A 15,698-nucleotide genomic window follows, 5' to 3' on the forward strand; every position below is an offset into this window, starting at 1 on the left:
TTTGTCCAGTCAAAACCATAACAGACTGCTAGTCTAAGATATTCATGCAGGATTATATCAATTTGTAATTAACTAAATTGAAAGCTTCACTTTATATCTGTTATTGTGGAAGCTGTCCGATTTTCATAGAATCATAGACTGGTTTGGGTTGGAAGGGACCTCAAAGATCATTTAGTTCCAACCCCCCTGCCATGGGCAGGGACACCCTCCACTAGACCAGGTTGCCCAAAGCCCCATCCAACCTGGCCTTGAACACTGCCAGGGATGGGGCCTTTTCTGTATGCACCAAGAGTAGGACTGATAAGAAGGGATGAGATCAAATGAATTAGTCCAGCATTTTTCTTTCCAGTTTCATACTGTATTGATGATTTTTATCGGGTAGTTTTCAGCTCATGTTTCTGTCATCTTGCTATAGCTGGTTATCCAGCAGTCACTGCTTGCACGCTAATTTCATTGCTGCATCTTATTTGTTATTGTTTTTCATTTATACCATCCATGTTCTTTCTTTTCTTGCAGATTGTGATATCTTTAGTCTGAACTTTTAAACTGGAATCAGAACTGGATGTTGGGGTCACTTTCTTTTATTGTACAATTCGATGACATTAAACTGCCCTAAAAATCCAGATCATTTGTCTAAATGTTGTTGGGTTTTTGGTTTTTGTTACCAGCAGCCATGCTGGTAAACATAACTGTATTAACAAAAAAATTGTCCCATTCCTCGAATACTGTATTGAGAAAAATGAAAAATTCATCTTGGAAACCATGTATTTTATTGTTTTATTTTCGGTCACTAATAAAACTGTGAATGTCAAAGAGGAGTTTTGCTGAACTCTGATTAGCAAAAATGTGATTTTTAACATGCCTGTTCAGTTTTTTCTACTAAGTTAATCCCAAGCCTTCTTGGTAGATTGAAGCAAAGTATACCTTATACATATTCACAATTAAAAATGTCTTTTTGCTTTCCTTTTGATGGACTACTATTATGTAAATATGAGAGTAAAACTGATTTCAGGCATTTTGGAATATTCCATTGACACACTGCATTTTACAAGTACTGAAATATTTGTATACGGTAGGAGAAAATGTGCTTAAAATTGAGAGAGAATTATTTTAAGTGTTCTTTTTTCTGAAGGGGGGAAAAATTAAATGGAAGCAGCATGGTGGTAAGTCCCTCGCTGTGATTTACCCTTGGCAAGACCTTGCAGCAACTGTGTTCTCCAAAACGAAGGGTGCTTAATTCTTCACTTTCTTCTGTATTCTGCAGGTCCCATAACAACAAACTGCAGTCTACAGCTTCTTAGAGTTCAGCGTGTTAACCTAACACACGAGCAAGAATCTGGTTGTCTGAAAATTTTTAATTAAGAAGCCAGATGTTTTTAGTCAGGTTATCCTGACAAGACTTGATGTAAACTGCGTTTTTATTGGTCACAACAGTCAAATTCTATTCTTGGCTTATTTTGTCCAAAGGACAAAGAAATAAAAATCAGCAGCACCACTTTCTTGTCAAGATCAAATTGTTGTACTATTGTGGCAGAAGCAGGAAAACTTTGTTTTGTTGAAGGAGAGAGAAAGAGAGCAAGAAAACAGATACAGTAAATGGGGTCACGTTTAACTCCATGGAAATGCCACGTCTGTTCTTCAGTGAAGAAGCTGGTTTAAAGTCCACACAGAAAACTTTGACTGTATTTATTTATTGTTGCAAAAAAGACGCTTTTTTATTGCTGCCCTCATTTGTCAGCTAATTATTTTTTCTTATAAAATCCAGCCCCGGTTACATGTAATCCATTCTGTATCTTAACATGATTCCTGTAGGTAAAAGTACAAGACCTCTAGATGTCTTTTCTTTCTATGAAAGGAGCTGCTATGTACACATGTGCACACACACAGAACTGGGAATCAACAATGAGTTTATCATTCATGGTAGATAAAAACAATTAAGCTTGCATAAAAGTTGGGCTAAGTGGTCATGGACTACAGACTCTGTTGCCTTGAATATAACAGTACAATTTGTCATTTACTCTGCACCAGACTGAAATGAGTAAAATCTATTTGAAGGTATCTCGTTTGTAAACATTTGTCAGATTCTAATTTTTTTCTTTTGTATTAAAATTCAAAATATGGATGTATATGAAACAAAATAAATGGAGATAATTGTTCTCCCCACAGACGTAGGTGTCTTTGAGTGTGCGCTAATATGTTTGTAACACTTTGGGGATCTGTTTGGATATTCCAGGTAAGAGGGGAGGGAAGTGGCCAAGGAAGATCTGACTTGATTTTGCTCCAAAGGTAGTGTTTACTACGTTTCATTCTTTAGCAGCTGTTATCCCTTTATAAAATTGCTACAATGGTGCCAAAATTGCTGTAATGGATAAGGTGGTAGGAAGGATTTTGTGAAATGTCACTGCCCACCGCTGAACTAAGTGATATTTTGCCAAGTACCCTAGGAATGTAAAGTGTAATTGTATCTGCGAAAGGCGTTCTGGACTGCTTCGTGGTTTCCTGTGTGAGGAGCACTACAGTGAGGGATAAATTGAAGTCGCAAGAAGATGCAAATTGCAGATGACGTTGCCGTTTCTTTCCCATCTATCACTTTTGCGTTGCCTATATAAATGACTTGCTCACGTGACCTGTCTGTAGTTCTCAGCCATGGTTTGTACGCAGCTCTTCAACCAACTTTAGCTTTTGCACTAATTCACAGTTAACTTCTGTTCTACAGCGATCTGGGCTTTACCCGATGTATGGACAAGCTCCTTTTGGGTTTAACCTCACACCTTGCTATGCAAGAACCTCTTCTGTTATTTTTCTTAAAAAGATGTTGCTACTGACCACACTTTCTTACACTTACAGGCTCAGGTGTACAGGTTCTTCTGGGATAATTTTATCTAATAAAACCAGTGGGTTTTTTTGTACATACAAATGTTGTCATTTAACCTATATGTGAAAATTAAAAATAATTGTTCAATGTGAAAACAATAATCCATTTATGCTTTTTAAAGTTAAAGAAGAGTTAGCGTTTAGATTATGTTGTCCTTTGACTTTTAAAAAAAATGCTGCACATTGTATGCATTGTGTTTTTAATGCAAAAAGGAAAAACTTTTAACAGCATTTGAACATATCCTGCATCTCATCAAAACTTCACAGTATTTCTGTACTATTTATTCATCTAAAAATATATATATGACATCGTTTAAAACTTTCCTACCTGTAGGCAATAGATTGCTATGCTTTTAACAAATTGTGGCAAACTGAAGAGTACTTTTTTGTACCTTATAGGACACATCATCCTAGACAAATAAAGTAATGTGTTTGACATTGATTTGGTGGTGTTTCTAATGAAACATGTGACAGTGGTATTGTATGTAGGTCTTGGCTTTGCCAGATCAGATATAATTGCCAGTGAATTGGGTCAATTAGGGAACTAATCCATACATACGTTATAATCTTACTGTGAGAGCCTTTGTTAGGGGTTTCAATTGCCGCTGAGTAGGTTGAGGTACTTTTCTTGATGTATTAGTGGTGATCTTTTATAGTGAAATGGTGTGACTGAAAATACATAGCTCTTGTCATTAATACCCACCTTCCTTAAAAGCAGGGTAAATTCAGAAGATTTGTGATCCCTGTTCACTCCTCCTCCTCTTTGTATTTTTGTGAATTATTCCAACATTTGTTTCAAAATGGTTTTATATGGTAACACAAATTTTTATAATGGGAGCTGTACCAGCTTGACTTTCTTTTTGTCTCCTTGAACAAATCTGAAGCAGTTATCCTTGGTCTAGATTTAGTTCATGCAACAGCTAATGGGTATTTAGAGTAAAAATTGGGGCTTCTCCAAAAGCCTTGAGTAAACCGCTGGCAAGACGGGAAGACAACAGTATTCCTGTACTCCTGGATTTCTGTGTATTGGCTGCAGAATTTTCATGCTTATCCTGCTGGGGAAAAAAATATTTACTGTAAGGTATTGAAATTACCACGGCAGCTATTGCATGTAAGTGCCATCTTCTCTTTAGCATCGTTAATCCTGTGAGGGTTTTGTAATAGCGAGTGCAAGACTGTGGAAATCCACTTGATGTGGGAATTTTTTCTTCAGTATGTTAGTTAGCACGTGATAAGCCTAGTAAGAAGCAAGAGCAGTAGTTCTGCTCCTGCTCCAGCTGTATTTCAGTTGGGCTGTGAAATACAGTGGCATGTTGCTCAGCTCTTGAGGTAACATTGCAAGGAGTGACCTTCCAAGCAAGAAAGGAAAGGTAAAATGATTTTGTAATGCAAAAAGAGAACATAGAATCGACTGCTCTTCAGGCTTGCTTCTAGAGCAATAGCTGTACCCGAGAGCAACGCAGACGTTGTGTCAGTTACTGGCATTGTACTCGGCTTTGGATGTCATTAGCACTGTATACTATTACTTACCTCTTCCGAGAGATAATCAAAATGAGATCTAGCTGTGGATGTTATTCTTGTACCCACGCTTTGTCTGGTTTTGATTACAGTAATGTCTTGGGGGCGGGGAAGGGTGCTTAACTGCTGTTCTGGGCAAATGGGTGACTGTAGGACTTGCTGGTTAGTCCCTGGACTTCAGCTGAAAATAGAAACAAACTTGAGATGCACATGTAACCCTTCCTCCTTCCACCTCCTGTCCTCCCGGTCCACACCAGTGCTTTGATTCACTGCCAGGAACAGTCGTTCTGCCAAAGCAAAAGCCCCCTCACAGTCTCAGGAAAATTCCATCTATACATGCTGCGCTCCATGCGAACTCTTCTTTCACATAACAAAAGTGAGACAGTACATTTTTTAGATAGACATGAGCTACGAGTAAATTTCTGTCCTACAGTAACAGCCTTCTGTGTCCCAAAATATGATGTTGGCTCTTGGTATTTGGTTCCTATTCCATATCAAGAAATACTTCATATGGTGTGACTTATTGCCTGTCCGCTACTCCGCAGCTTCTCAGTGACACTAACTCAAGCTGCAGACATGTACGAGAGGTAGAACTGTGAGAAAACGACCTCTGCTTCAAAACAGAAAATGCTGAGAGAAGCCACTGCCTCCTGTTCCAGGTCACATCATATGTATCACTGTATGTGTATTTTTCTAAGCTAGACTGCATTTTCACTTTTTTTCATATAAATATGTATCTTTAAATCCCTGGCTGACTTGTCAAACAAGGAGATGCTATTGTTTAATATCGTTGCATAATCTCTCTGTGTCTTCCAGAACCCCGTGAACGTTTTCTTAAGTTTCTTTAAAAGACTTACGATTTGTCAATGCTGACTCAGAATAGCAAAAATTAAGATCCCCTTTGCAGAGGTTTCATAGGTTCTTACATCCCACCGCATTAAAGGTACTAAAAGATTCTATCTTTGAATCAAAAAGTAACTTTACTGATGTGCAAGTACAAACTTGGTAATATTTCTCACGGGAAAGCGACATTCAGTACACAGTTCTAGAGCTTTTGAGGAACTGATGGTGTAACCAGGCATATGGAACGTGCGTGCAATTGCGTGCTTATTTTGCATTCCTTGGCATGAACTTGGGCCATTATTTGTAAGCCTAATTGGGCATTTGTGTGGTGCATTACGTGCTTGGCTTTCAGTTAGTGTATTCATACACTCAAATAATTACACAGCTATTTTGTATGCTTCGTGTGAAAATCCAGCTGTTTGAAGAATGATGTAATTTTCTTCAAGTGTTATGGACATGTTTGAGGACATCAAAAACAATACAAATGATACTTAGTTTTGTTGGGTTCTTTTGAATCAAATTGCATGTATATACTTCAGGCAGAATTGTGTGAAAACAAAGGACATCCTCTACAGCTAAAGCTATGGTATCATCTAACGTTTCTTCAGGGTTAAGGGTTTGAAAGTGCAGTTTCTTCTTGTGTGCCTGGAACAACACCTCCAGAATTTTACTTTACAATTACTACAGATTATTAGGGGTACATTACAGCAGAGGGGGCAATAATAACCTGTGGCTCTGAAAGCAGCTGGAGCAAATTCACGACCAGTTAATGTTCCCTTGACTTTGTGCTAAACTTCGTAATACATAGGTGCCTAGTCGAAACACTCTGTTCGCATTTGCTAAAGCGCAAAAGCAAGTGTCCTGTTGTAACCAGTTTCAGAGGCAAGGAGAACTACCTCCTGCTGTTGCTAACCCAGGTTTATTCTGGTAGGTGAATTCTGCTGCTGCCCATGTCCTAGCCAGAGGTTACTGGAGTCTTATCGACACTTAGTGTGAGCCGCTTGCACTTTGTGGTTCCTCTTCCTGTTGAATCTCTTCACATAGCTGCTGCTGCTCCTAAGCAAGCCATCCCCTGGCCTCAGGCGCCCTCGCAGGAACTGCAGCAGGTTTGCAGGGATCTGTCGTCTCTTGTGGTAGATCCAACCCATCACAATGTATCTGCTGCCTGCAAAACAAGCAAGACTTCTGTGCGGTGAAGAAAGCGTGGATTTTTTCACTACACTTGCTCTAAGGGCAACAGATTTCTGAACAGATGTGAAGACATACCCTGCAGAAATATTTCCTGAACGTGTGGCTTAGTACAGTGGCACCCTGAACTTCAGTGGGACTTGTGGGTTCTGTTTGCATGGAAATAATGATTTACTGTGTTGTGTTGCAATTTGAAGCTTTTGGAGGGAAATACTGGTATTTGATAAAATTGCATTTAGGAGAATTGTAGAGCCATCATCTAAGCTCCTGCTTAAATTTTTTTTTTTTTTTTGCAATCTTGAAAACTCTTGCAATCATTTTGGATGATAAGTTAAGAAAGGACTATGCTGCTACCTGACAACTTCACGCAGTTGGTTCTCTTAAAGTTTTTAGAGAAACTGGGAAGGAAAAAGCTCTCTAGTTTAAGAGGGGGTTTTTTTGGTGGGTTTGGGTGGGGTTTTTTTCAAATTTTCATAGCAACCCAGGATAAGCCTATTAAACTAGGGCAGACTAAAATTGCACTGCATGCGGGAGGAATAGTGGAATGGATTTAGCTGAAATTATTTACCAAGTTTAAAGTCTGGACACGGTTTACTGCAGTTTAAAGTATCCACAACTAGAATGTGAACTCGAAAGAAGAAGGCATCAGGAGTGATATACAGGCGACTCATCTTGTATAATCCATCGCTGTTTACCAAAAGCGTAATCAAGTGGACTCCATTCCCCAGTCTCTCCATGTTATAAACAATTCCGTTCACTGCTGTTTTAAGGGAGGGGGGGGAAAAAGCAAGCATCAGATTACATATATTGGTGGCAACTCGGGATATATGTGAAGGCTCGCATTTAAAATGCTGTAAAGTAAGTGTCAGCAGAAATTCTTTGGCTCAGTCTTGAAAATAGGAGTTGCTTCAAATAATCACATTTGATGAGGTCATCACCTTAGTTCTTGCTGAGTTACTAACCTTAGGCTGAGATGTTTCTTAGTGAAGTTTATAAAATGTTTGAAAGGAGAGTGATGATTTTCATAGTTTTCCATCCTGATTTACAAAAAGTGGACACATTTACCTAACAAAGTAAAATTTTCAAATTTAAAACTTCACAATGAAGTCCAAAGCTAACCTGCTAATAAAACATTTCAGCTTTTGAAAGAAAAGGCCCTTGTCATACCAAGAAGCAAGGGCACCAAGTAGGCCATGTACGCTCAATCGCTTCATGCTGTCCACCCAACTTCTGATTTTGACAAGTGCTGAGCTGACCACAGGCATCAGAAAACAACAATGGTGTTAGGGAGGTAAGGCAAAGAGGACTTCTATAACTGGTGTCACGCTGCCTCACTGAGTGAGAACTTTGTCGTTTAGTCTTCAGTCTGCACTATAAATGTGAAGAAATGTAAAGCGCTGTCTGATGACTGCAATGGAACCAGGGCTGGTGTCTTTTTCAATGGAAGAGATGAATGAGACAGCTGTTTGTTAAAGGCTGAAACAAAGGTCAGGTCACTGTAAGGCCTGTGTTTGACAGGAATGCATGAGAGTGGTAAAAATTAAAGAATATAGCATTTGTAGAAAGCACTTCCTGACTTCTCCATTTAGAGAAAACAGATGTCTCGTAACGTGTTTATATTCTACAAATGGAAACATCTGTTACCACTAGGCATGTATTTTGCTTATCTCTTAAAATACTGTGAGAAAAAACTGGTATCTGTTTCACAACTTCATAAATACAAGGCAAGATTTCAGTCAGAAAATGCTTGCTCTTAAACAGTCAGTACAAAAATACCAGGCTATTCGCCATCTTTAGCTACATCACCTTGGACACAAGGACTAAAGACATCGAATCCTAAGCAACTTCAAGGAGAATCCTCTATACAGAGAGGATCACAGTTTTATTTTTGTTTGGTTCTCTGTTTTGGTTTTAATTTGAAACTTCAGCCCCCCAAAATCACAAACTCACTCTAAATAGTAAGAGGTAAGTAACACAACTACAATGTTTAATCTTAGAGTATCTAAACCAATTGACCAGCAGCAAGAAGACTCTCTTCCTCCCAGGAGTGGAAAGTAGAGGAAACAGAAAAAAGAGCAATACTAAACCAAGGTAGGGAAAGGGTAATGTACGACGTCGTACCGTTTGTTGTAGTACATTTATAAAGAGCTGTGATGGGTCCTTTTAGTGTACTTAGTAATTATTTAACACACCCAGTGAAACCATATCTTAAAAGTCAGTAACAGATGATCACAGGTGGCGCCTGCTTTTTCTGTGCGGTTCTTACCGAATTCACTCGTGCAGTAGGCCTCCACTTCGTCTCTCTCTTTCCTGCACTCGGTCAGACATGCCTTCTCCTTATCACCATCTAGAACAGGCACGTAGAATGAGGGACAGGAAGGGGCCCTTTTGGGATATTTCATCTAAATTGGGCCACCCAGCCCTTGGGAAGCTCACCATATCCCTTGCCAGGGCAGTCTATCCCTTACCTTTCTCTAGTGTGCTGAAGTGGTACGGCAAGCTGGATGACTGGCGGTTGGTGACCCAGGAGGGTTTGGTGATCTTTTTCAAGGGATCAGTATGTTTATAGAGGATTATCTTGCCTGGTCGGTTGAAGTGATCCAGTGTGTTAGAATCATCTGACTCCACTGCTCCAGAGTCTAGAAAAGGATAAGCCTCCACTAAGGATGTCATCTTTTGATAGGAAGATGCTGCATGATGGAAGTGAGCTGACACGCTGTTGGCAGCCTCAGCCAGGCGTCTATCCGTGTGCTTTCTGTTTGCGTGGCTGAAGTCAAAGGAGGCAGGAGAAGGCCCCTCAGTCACGCTCTCCAGAGGCAGGGCCCCTCCATACTGCAAGAGGTGTTTCCTCAGCCCTGTGCTGTTTTCTAGAGAAGGCTTGGTGCGTTTCGTTTTGTCTGATGAGAGGGAGATGATTTCAGGAGGGTTTGACTGCTGCAGATCGGCGGGAGACAGAAGCCAGCGTTCCGTGTGGTTCTCTCTGGCACTGCTGGTTCCCCAGGCTGGCAGTTTGACTTGGCCAGGTGCAGCGTCTGCTGAACTATAAGCATCTTTGCCGAGAGCCTGGCTGGGCTTCTCAGCAGAAGGCAGGGATCCTATGTACAAAAGAGGAGAGCAAATTAGCATTTTAATTTTTTTATTCTGCGTGCTTCTGAATGGCAAGTGCCTAGCAGATTTGAGACTCAGGTCCATAAGTGATGCTTTCAACAACATGACAATGTAACTGATAAATTGTTCAACAGATGAAATACAGTAGAGCTCCTCATTCTTCTGCACTCAGACGTAGAAGGTCCAGTACAGAGAGCGCAGCTGTGTGAGCAAAACACAGGAGATTTGCATTTTTACTTTATTATTGTTGCAAATTAAAAACATGACTTATAAACAAACCCTTTTCTCAAAAGCCTGAATCTCCAGGGAGCATCCGAGGAAACAAGGTTCACATTGCCATTTGGGATGCTTGTTTAAAAGACCATGACAACAGAACTATTTGGTTTTCCCATCCATGGGATGCCTTATTGACAATGTCATCTGGACTCTTCAGCGGCTTTGGGCTTTGAACGCTACTGAAAAGATCTTTATCCGCAGTGTTGGATCTCTGACTTTTGCACTACAGAGTTGTATAGTAGTAGTACCACAGTCTGGTAGCTAGGCTATTGCTGCTGAGTAACAGTTATTTCAAGGCTTTTCTGAAGTTGAGAGGACAAGGGTTGAGAAAGAAAGGAAGTGTCTGGGAATCTAGTGAAAAATTGAAAGGCTTAATGACACTGTTCACGCAAGCTGGACAGTCACCTAAGTGTTTATACCTTCACCTTGATCATTTGGACCTCACAAAGCAAAATGACTTTCCATTTAGCCTGGGAAGAGAGAAATTTCCTCTTGCTATTAGTTTTCCCTTTACTTTAGTCCTTCACTGCATGCCTTTAGTTAGCCAGCACAGTTTTAAAACAGTTCACCCACACACAGCCGCTGTCTGGGTGTTCACTGCCTGTGGTTAGCATTGTGTAGGAGGCTGATCCTAACTCCTTATGTGAAAAGAGATATTTGACATACACAGATGAACAACGTCCCGGTTTATCTTCTATAACTGACTCAACTGCTGACCTTGCCACTTCTCCCCCTTTGCTCTCACCAGCTGCTGTCATGGGAAAGATTCCCTGATATTTGGGCTGGCCACACGTAAAGTCAAAAGAATGTCCATGAAGAACGGGGTGGAAGAAGTCCAAGCTAAAGAAAGCAATAGGCAAGGGTATTTTGGAGATATTTCAATATGAAGCTGTGAACTCTGAACAGGTGTTTTGGACTTGGGTTTATAACTATACTTTTCTACCAGTTTATCATGCCTTCTCAGTCATGGGTTGTAACAAGAAATAGTTCATTTTACTCAATCCGTTCAGGACCTTGAGATTCATTTCCCTAAACCAGCATATTCCTGTCTAGCTCTCGCAACCTAAGAAATGCAACTCCAAGATAATCAGCTCCTGAACTTCTCCCTCCCAATGGAACAGACGTATATCTTCTTTCTGTACCATCAGAGAGGTACTAAACAAAAATAAATAAAATCTGCAGGACAGCTTGCTGCAGGTACACATGACAGCACAGAACATGTTGAAATAAATTACAAATCTGGATTTTACAGGTGAGGGGAAAGAGACTGAAAGGGAAAGGTCACATACGAATCAAAAAAATCCCACATGCAGAAGCAAGTCAAACGTTAATTGCTGAATGATGGCTAGCAGGATTCATGGCACCAGCTAGCTGCCTGCTTTTGGCAGGTGCTCTTAATTCTTTCAAATGGTTACAAATCAAATATTGCAATTTACATTCCCATCCCACAAACATGTTGAAATGTTTCTGTCTTGAGCCCTTTTGGGACTACTGCTACCACTTGCTGAAAAGACTACAGCTGAAGAGGGCTGCTCAGGCAAGAATTTGTAGTAATGTGTTCAGCCTCCCCTGATAGCAAAGGCAAATATGCCCCAGCCCCACTTTGAATGTTAACAGACTTACCGGCCACTGAGCTGGAAGATGATCTAATGACAAAGCAGAGGAGCCAGAACACTTTGGTTGTCATTTTGAAGTAAAGTTTTTCCAGACACAAAATGAACTGGAGTCTTTTTATGCCCTTCCCCCGATTCATGCTAATGAGAGGCAGCCTTAGGGGAAACAGGAATCACTCACTGGACAACCCACTGGAGCAAGACCAAGCTGCCGCCGTCCCCGCTAGCCTCCCACTACCCCTGCCTAGGAGGAATGCGCACGGGCACCCCTTTCCCCTATGCACACAGGTCTATACTGCCCGCAGTCACCTGCATTTCTGTGAGTAACATATAGATGCCTGGGTTTAGCAAGATTTTTATTTTGGGGGAGGGTCTTGCTTCCTATGGCATTTTGTAGAGAAAATCATACAGAACAAATATGGGTTTACTGGATATGGAGAACTACATTATAAAGTGCAACTGATAGATGCTGGAACATGCATCACCACTGTAATTTTGCATCTGTAAAGGATGTGCATTGCACTAAAACATGTTTAGGTATTTCTGGCCACCTCCAGTTACACAGCTGGTAATCTCTTTTAGTTTAAGAAGCCCTTTCCAGTGATTCTTTTCAGACTGAAAAATGTTGTAGTTACTGTCCTGTCCAAGGGACATCTCTGCTGACCCTGGATAAAGCTTTATTTTTAAATCTGTATTTGCTAACATGAAGAACTCTGCAAATTTTCACACACCAAGCCAACTCTGATTTGGATTACTGAATTAAGTAGGCTTATCCCTGTGTTCCCAACTGAAATGAGTGACCTTATTGCTAGACAAGATTTCCATTGTGACAGTTTAGCTCACTAGCTGCTACTGGATGTCATGAAAGTTAGTGAACTGGTTTATGCCTTTAAGCTGCTGTCCTGGATTCAGCTGGGATAGAGTTAAATTTTCGTACTAGCAGCTGGTATAGCGCTGTGCTTTGGATTTAGGATGAGAATAATGTTGATAACACACTAATATTTTAGTTGTTGCCAAGCAGTCAAGGACTTTTCAGCTTCTCATCCTGCCCTGCCAATTAGAAGGCAGGAGGGGACATGGCTAGGACAGCTGACCCCAACTGGCCACAGAGATATTCCATACCTTATGACATCATGCTCAGTATATAACTGGGGGGGGGGTCAGCTGGGAGGTGGCACAGCTCAGGAACTTGCTGAGCATTGGCTCCAGGTGGTGAGCAATTGTGCTGTGCATCGCTTGTTTTGTATACTCTATTATTATCACCATCTTCCTTTTCTGTCCTATTAAACTTTTTATCTCAACCCACAAGTCTTACCTTTGTCTTTTTGATTCTCTCCCCATCCCACTGGAGCAGGAGGGAGCGAGCGAACGGCTGTGTGGTTGTTTTAGCTGCCTGCCAGGTTAAACCACGCCAGGTGCAACTAATAACTTAAAGACCTACAAAAGCACTACATCCCAGCTCCTGAAACTCATCCCCAACAGAAAATCTGCCCATCAGTAATGCCTGTGTCACGTGGTCCAGTTATTGACTAGTTTAAACACTGTTTGTTTTGTACTGCCTTAATTAAGCAGATTAATAAAATTCTTCAAAGTATAGAGCTTTATCTCAGGCAGCTATGGGTGAAGATACAGAAAATTAGCCAGAATAGCACACAAAATATATGGAATTTTAACATATCTGTTAGCGTGTTAAGTTTCTACTGCAGCATTTATTAATCTTCATATTCCTTTTTTATTTTAAACATTTTAAATCCAAAAGTATCCCAAGATAGCTATTAGGAAATAAGAATTTAAACTAAGGATGAGGCAGAGGTGAGCTCATATGTTCTTTATGTACCTCATCACCTGCTAGACCAGCATGTGTACCTGCAGCAAGGAAGAGAAGTCACGAGTGTGACAGGCTCGTGCTGTTGATGGTTGTGCTGAGGATGGATGGATGGATGGATGGATGTGTCAGTGTCCTTCCTGCAGATCTTCTGTGCTCCAGGAAGTTTTCTGTTTAAATTAGCTGGTAGTGTAACTCAACCTATATTACCGTATGGCTATGTCTGTATTAATGAGTTTCTCCAGACTCTTTACTTGGACAAGATCTGATTAAAAGGAACTGTCCTTTGCGTTTGGAGTATGTCTACCGTTCAAGAAGCCACAGGTATGCCAGCAGCACTGGAGAGGGGAAAAGCTTTCCGTGCGGGACTCCTGGTCTGAGGAAAACGGGGACCGACAGCGCAATGACCACGTCGTAGTCCAAGAGCCTGCAGAGAGCTGTCCTGGCAGCAGCAGGAGTTACAATTACACGCTCAGGTTCCCCTACACGTTTACCACAACGGCTCTGGAGGACCCACGGTGCGACCCAGAGACGCGACCGTGGCCGAGACACGGCGACGGCCCCCGCTCCCCGGCCAGCACGCCCTCAGGTCCGCAGCGCCTGGAGGAGACCCGCTCTCCCGCGAACCGGCTCCGGCTCGTTTGGGCTCCCGGCAGCCAGGGACACTCACCAGCCACACGCTCGGCCACAAATCTGCGGCGGCCACGGCGACGCTCGCTCCGGCCGCCTCACGCTCCGTCCTCCCGCCAGAGACCGGCACCGGGCGGAGGCGCTGCGCTGCCACAGGATCCCCGCGGGAAGGAGGGAGACGGCGGCGGCGGCACCAGGATCGGTGGCGCCTGGGAAGGGCGGCGGTGACGGCGGGCAGGACAGACGGCGCGGCGCGGGCAGGCGTCCCGCTGACAGGGCGGTGGCTGCCGAGGGCCCTGCTGAGGGAATTTGAGGCCGCGCCTGGGGCCCGCGCCAGCGGCATGCCGAGCTGCTGCCTCTGCTTCGGAACTTCTCCACCGGCCCGGGCCGCTGCGGCAGTGGGTGGCGCGGCTAAAAGTGTTGGGGGCTGCGGGTGGGCGATGTTACCACCGTGCTGTGCTGCGCGCCCTCAGGAGAGGCAACAGGCAGCTTCGCGCTGCATCTCCCGCAGGGCCACAAAACGTGTGCGGTACGACCCAGATGGGACTCGAACCCACAATCCCCAGCTCCGGAGGCTGATGCCTTATCCATTAGGCCACTGGGTCACCCAGCAAAAGCTGCAAGCGCCGCGCAGTAAGAGCCCCGCCCGACGGCGCTGGCTCCGCCCCTAAGCGAGTTTTCACGTTCTCTCGTGACGGTACGGCCCCGCCCGCCTCTTTGCCACGCCCCTTCGTGGCTCCGCCCCGGCTCCTCCCTCCTTGCACACCATTGGGCAGAGCGCTGTCCGCCCCGACGGGCCTCGAGGCCCCGCCCCTCCCAACATCGTGCGAGCACGAGCCCGCCGCTAGCTCTAGGGGTGGGCTCGTGCCCTCGGCCCCTCCCGCTTCGCGCGAGCTCAGAGCCTGTCACCCCCGGCAGCCGTTAGCTTCCTCTGTGTGGCGCGAGGATGTCGTCCTCTGTCCCTTCCGCGCGTGCCCGCCTCAGGCGATCTCTTCGGGCCGTAACCGCCCTTTTCTCGGGACCCCCGACTTTAATGCTTCGCTTCCCCTCACGGGCCTCCTGGCGTCCGGCTTCGCGCCACTGCTCGAACCCTCCTGCTGACTCCGGTGCAGCGCTGCCCTTCGCCCCACTCTGCACCCAGCTGTCTCCCCTCACAGGGCATCTTCCCCTCACGGTGGTTTTTGCCCCTGCTGTCGCCATTGCTTCAGCCCCAGCCTGGCCGCTGTGGGGCCATTCGCTCCAGCTGCCCAGCCTGCCGCTGTCGCTTCCCTGTGTTGGTAAAGGCCCTTCAAGCCATGACACCTCCCGCCTGCCCCAAGGCATGTTTGTCCCGTATTGGCCTGCAGCACGCAGTACTCGGCCTCCCCGAGTTCCCAACTCACCAACAGCCCTCTCCCTGGCCTGGGACACCATCCCTGTGCTCCCCCTGATCCTTTGTCCAGGTTATGCTGCTCCGGACTGTGCACTCACCAGCAATGTATGACCCGGCAGACTTTCTTCACGCTGGCCCTCCCATCCTTCGACGCACCAGGTGTTTTACCTCAATTCCTACTTTTAACCCTCTTTTTCTTCTGCTAAACTACAGTTCTTTTCAACATCTCTGTGACTGATGTGCTTTCCCTTCTCTTGACTTCCCTACTCTTGCTTAAATACTCTTGCTTTTTTAATTTTTTTTTTTTTGCAAAGCTCAGAGCTGTAAGGCCCAAAACAAACTATATAAGATGTCACTGGTAATTCTTCGCCTTCTGCATATGTCTTTTGTCAACTAATATGTGCACCTACAGATCAGTATAAATAGTTTAATGTAATGGTTTAACACGCAG

General features: G+C 43.7%; 2 protein-coding genes and 1 non-coding gene across 17 annotated transcripts in view; 1 reads left to right on the forward strand and 2 right to left on the reverse strand.

Annotated features, from left to right (window-relative positions):
• BPTF (bromodomain PHD finger transcription factor) overlaps window positions 1-3,282 on the forward strand; it is a 58,827-nt gene extending 55,545 nt beyond the window's left edge. For 13 of the 15 annotated variants that reach the window (XM_054846159.1, XM_054846166.1, XM_054846168.1 and 10 more), the window contains one exon: window positions 1,265-3,282. In XM_054846159.1, the coding sequence (XP_054702134.1) occupies window positions 1,265-1,301 (37 nt within the window). In that variant the 3' untranslated portion in view covers window positions 1,302-3,282. Of the gene's footprint in view, window positions 1-516 lie in introns of all 15 variants that reach the window. The other 2 variants (XR_008579706.1, XM_054846161.1) reach the window with 2 other exon arrangements.
• Window positions 3,283-5,359: 2,077 nt separating this feature from the next.
• Window positions 5,360-11,580, reverse strand: C18H17orf58 (chromosome 18 C17orf58 homolog). The gene is made up of 5 exons (XM_054846176.1): window positions 11,431-11,580; window positions 8,892-9,518; window positions 8,690-8,770; window positions 6,992-7,183; window positions 5,360-6,400 (listed from the first exon to the last, which is right to left on the reverse strand). Exons 1-5 carry the CDS (start codon window positions 11,558-11,560, stop codon window positions 6,213-6,215), a joined length of 1,218 nt encoding a protein of 405 aa, XP_054702151.1. The 5' UTR covers window positions 11,561-11,580; the 3' UTR covers window positions 5,360-6,212.
• A 2,827-nt stretch (window positions 11,581-14,407) lies between these two features.
• On the reverse strand, window positions 14,408-14,480 carry TRNAR-CCG (transfer RNA arginine (anticodon CCG)). Its single transcript has one exon. It is a non-coding gene; the product is annotated as a tRNA-Arg (tRNA).
• Window positions 14,481-15,698: the final 1,218 nt, after the last annotated feature.

This window comes from Grus americana, chromosome 18 (assembly GCF_028858705.1).
Source record: "Grus americana isolate bGruAme1 chromosome 18, bGruAme1.mat, whole genome shotgun sequence".
Lineage (NCBI taxonomy): Eukaryota > Metazoa > Chordata > Aves > Gruiformes > Gruidae > Grus > Grus americana.